The sequence below is a fragment of the Nylanderia fulva genome, unplaced genomic scaffold (assembly GCF_048542155.1).
Source record: "Nylanderia fulva isolate GAGA-0341 unplaced genomic scaffold, ASM4854215v1 Scaffold254, whole genome shotgun sequence".
NCBI classification, from domain to species: Eukaryota; Metazoa; Arthropoda; class Insecta; order Hymenoptera; family Formicidae; genus Nylanderia; species Nylanderia fulva.
The window spans coordinates 56,079-60,235 of NW_028190319.1; the positions used below are offsets into that span (position 1 = coordinate 56,079).

At 44.5% G+C, this 4,157-nt stretch overlaps 1 protein-coding gene across 1 annotated transcript; it reads left to right on the top strand.

Moving 5' to 3' along the window:
- The first annotated feature begins 298 nt into the window (after positions 1-298).
- On the top strand, positions 299-1,518 carry LOC146722917 (uncharacterized). Its single transcript, XM_085483518.1, has one exon. It carries the CDS (start codon positions 398-400, stop codon positions 1,424-1,426), a length of 1,029 nt encoding a protein of 342 aa, XP_085339644.1. The 5' UTR covers positions 299-397; the 3' UTR covers positions 1,427-1,518.
- Positions 1,519-4,157: the final 2,639 nt, after the last annotated feature.

The window sequence follows — 4,157 nt, forward strand, 5'->3', positions numbered from 1 at the left end:
GGCGAATGCATTGATGCCGACGGCGCCTCCACCTTCTGGACAATCCTGCCAATTGACAACTGTCACTTTGGACGATACGATGTTCTCTACGAAGGAATAGCATATCGATTGTCGCCCAGGCACTCCCCAAGAGGAAGCGCCAACGATTTATACAGTCACGGCGCGTGATACAACCTTCGCATTAGCAAGGACAACCGAGACCAACGTATGCGGATACAACCTTTGGCGAACGGAACATCCCAAGCTGTGTATCCTCGAAACGAGGCCCGAACGGACATTCAAAAGCCGTTCCAAGATCAGAATCGACAACCTCGACATCTTCACATATGTGAATTCAAAATTTATATACGTCGAGAAACACCTGAAAACCCAGCTGACCCAACTATACAAGGATATTATGGAGCAAAAATGTGCACTGGAAAGGCAGATCCTCCTCAACGCACTTTCTCTAGCAAGCATAGCACCTGACGAAATGGCGCATCGAATAATGAAGTCTCCAGGTTATACCGCCATAACTGCAGGTGAAGTTATACACCTCATCAAATGTATACCTGTCAAATGCCGCCTACGACCTACCGAGGAGTGCTACAACGAACTCCCCGTCACTCATCAAAATAAGTCACTCTTCCTCTTACCAAGATCGAAGATACTTACTAAAGCCGGAACATCGAGGGATTGCAATGAACTATTACCAACTCTATACCAAATACACAACACCTGGTATAGACTAACACCGAAACCCGTGGAATCGGTGGCACCGCCTACTATCAGGCCTCTAACCAAACCCTCATGGAAGTACGTAAGCCCGGATTCACTCGCTTCCAGTGGTATCTATACGAACGAAGATCTTGATCGTCTTCGCGACCATATCATGTTCCCCGTGGAAAAACCCTCCATGCTCCACACAATCGCCAGGGGAGCAATGGGACAGGAAATTCCTACAGGCAGTTTCTCCTTGCTGAATTTATTAGACGAGAAATCTCTCGACCGAATAGCGGAAAATACCGGAGCCAGGCTATGGAAGGGATTTATAAGCTTCGGATCCGCCAGCGCCGGAGTACTTGGCATCTTCGTTACCGTACGGTTGATAAAATTAATAATCGACACCCTGATCCATGGGTACGCACTCCACTCGGTGTACGGATGGAGTCTACATCTACTCGGAGCCATTTGGACCTCGGTGACCAACGTTCTCCTACACCTTGGTAGATCAGCGGACGGAGAACAGGACAACGGACGAGAACTGCTACACCAGAAACCCCCTCCAACGAACGAAGAAGAAACACCCTTAACCCTGCCCACACAACAAACCCCTTCGATTAACGAATCAGACAGTGGCAAAGTGTGTGCAAAAACTCACCCTACGAGTGTTCCCCCAATGAAAGATTACGGCGAACTAAATAAATATTTACATAATCAATGTTAAGTTAAGAACCTAATCGTAGCGCATAGAAAACTAAGTCCAAAATGTTGGAACATTAAATTCCAACATTTTTATTTTAAGGGGGGAGGTGTCACGTCCGGCCGTATAAATTTTTTCGTTTACTCCAAGTTCCTTAAACGCTATTTGAAAAGCGCGCCAAGCCGGCCATGACGCTTAACTCCGCCTAGAAACTAAGCGTAGCGCCTCGTAGCGCCTAAGGATCTCCCACCACGGTGAGAGCCCCTACTCCGGAGAGTTCCCCCTCTCCAGGCCGCCGCAGGCCCGAGCCGCCGAAACGAAGGACCTCAGAGCAGTCCCGAATTTCGGCAGTTCTCTGCGCGACACCGAACAGTATAGTCGCACTCCTAAATTCTAACTCTAAGTCCAAATTCTAAATCCTAACTCTAATTCTAAAATTCTAACTCTAAGTATAATATTCTAACTCTAAATTCTAAGTCTAAATCTAAATTCTAATTCTAAGTTTTAGTCTCGAATTTTGTACTACTATACGAATAAATCAGTGTATTCATGTGTGAGAACTAGTGTTCAGTATTCTTCAAAACTTCCACTCCCGTGATAAAATACGATAGCGTTTTAAATTTGTCATACGGCGTTTGAATTCAGAATAATTCAAACTGTGTTTGGAGCGGACCACCGCTCATCACAGTCAGAATTAACATTCTCAGCATTTGCCAAAATAAGGAATTGATAGTGAGGTCCGCCGCATATCAACCCTCCTTATTTGAGTAATCATTCAGAGGATGCATCAAATTCAATATGCCTAAGACGCGACGCGCAGGAAGGAAGAATCAATTACGAAAACTAAACCGACTTTATCGCGAATCAGCGACCAAAGAATATTCTCAATTCCTCGGAGTGGAATATCAGGCCGATCCTGAATACGAGAACATTTTCAACATTAAAAATAATAACAACGACGAACTCCTACAGTGGAAGTGCATACCAATAACGTTCCAACCACGACGCCTGCCGCCGCCAAACATCCCAGTGAACGACCCTCGCCGCACGCACTACCTCCAAGTACGAGCCGACACGATCAAGAAAGTGCTACTAAAGGTAAGTGAAATTCACGTTAACCTAAGGAATCGCGCGTGTTAGCAAATTCAGAGACGCTTCTACCACGTGGAAGAGAACATTCTAGAAAAATCTCCGACGCATTTTTCCTCTTTTCCATCGTCACTGCGGAAGCTATAAAAAAAAGGTCGGGCTATAAAACTAGGGTCGACCACCACATGCGGTGCCACTCTCGGAATTCTAACACGGAAAAACGCAAATAGTTCAATCTCTTAAAAATCTTGTGTCTCAAGAAATAACTTCGTAAATCCGTACAACAAAGTAGTCATTTAAACAATAATCAATTGAGAACACTTTCGATTTGCCAACATTACCGACGATATACCGACATACGTTCTTTTACCAACGTTATCGACAATATACCGACATACGTTCTTTTACCGACATTACCGGCTATATACCAACATACGTTCTTATACCGACATTACCGACCGATATACCGACATACGTTCTTTTACCAACGGGTTATCGACACCTTACTGGCACCTTACCAGTGTTTTACTGAACAATTACCGACGGTTTTGCCGACGACTACTAACTTCTCGATAACTGCCGGGTTCACCGAAGATCTACGAGCGAATGACGCATTATCAATTCGATTACGCAACAAACACAAATGTGCCCACTCACCCTTAGAGGTATAACTCCTCCTCCAGAAGTTAATCTCTTCGTACCGTTTGAACCCTTATTCTATTGCCAAGTTGGTGTCGGGTACATCCATTTTGAGACTAAGGCAGCTCTCTGCATTTCATGCTACTCCACCTTACCTAGAGTCTCGAAATTACTTTGGACAAGGATTCGGAAGCATACTCTAATCATAGGCGGAACACCTATCGGAATAAATTGCGGAGTCTGCAACTTCCGACTTACCCTCACGCGAATCGGTGATTTGTGCGAGCTTTGTCAGTTTACGTACGAAGATTACTTACGCAACCCCAACGACGTTTCGCATAGAGCAATCGACGAAGCTATCTTTATTACAGTAGAGTCACAGGTAGGTCCCACGCAATAATCCGATCACCTCAGTTCCAGCGCGAATAACCTCAGATCGCGGGTATCCCCGGGGAGAATCGCATAGATTCGCGTACCCGTAATAGCGATCGTGTCTCGTGGAAAAAGCCGAGCTCTGCATTCAAATTTTCGCAGCCGCGACCCCACGAGACGTAACATAGGCGATGCTTTACTGACCGACATATAACACAAACGAATCCCCCAATACCGATCACCGACGTTAAGGACGGAACTACTAACTTACCTACCCAAGATAAGATCAACCGATGGTAAAACAGAGACTTGACCTACCAACCACAGATGAAACTTGGCCATTAATGGCAAAATAAAAAATTATCTAGCCGACTAACAATAAGACATGAATTTACCATACTAATTAACGACCCACTTAATCGATCATCAATACCATATAACCGGTCAGGTAGCAAAATACTTTACCGACAGTCGACGATGTACGAAATTGTCCACAAGTAATTTTGTCCAGCAGTATCATTGTCCAAAAATGACTAAGTAAAAAGGAATCGACATACTCTAAAGGATAGTACTTAGTATAAGGCAATCTCGCTCATAAAATAGCATATTACATTAGTTGGACAATGAAGTGTGAAACTCGCTTTACTATTATGAA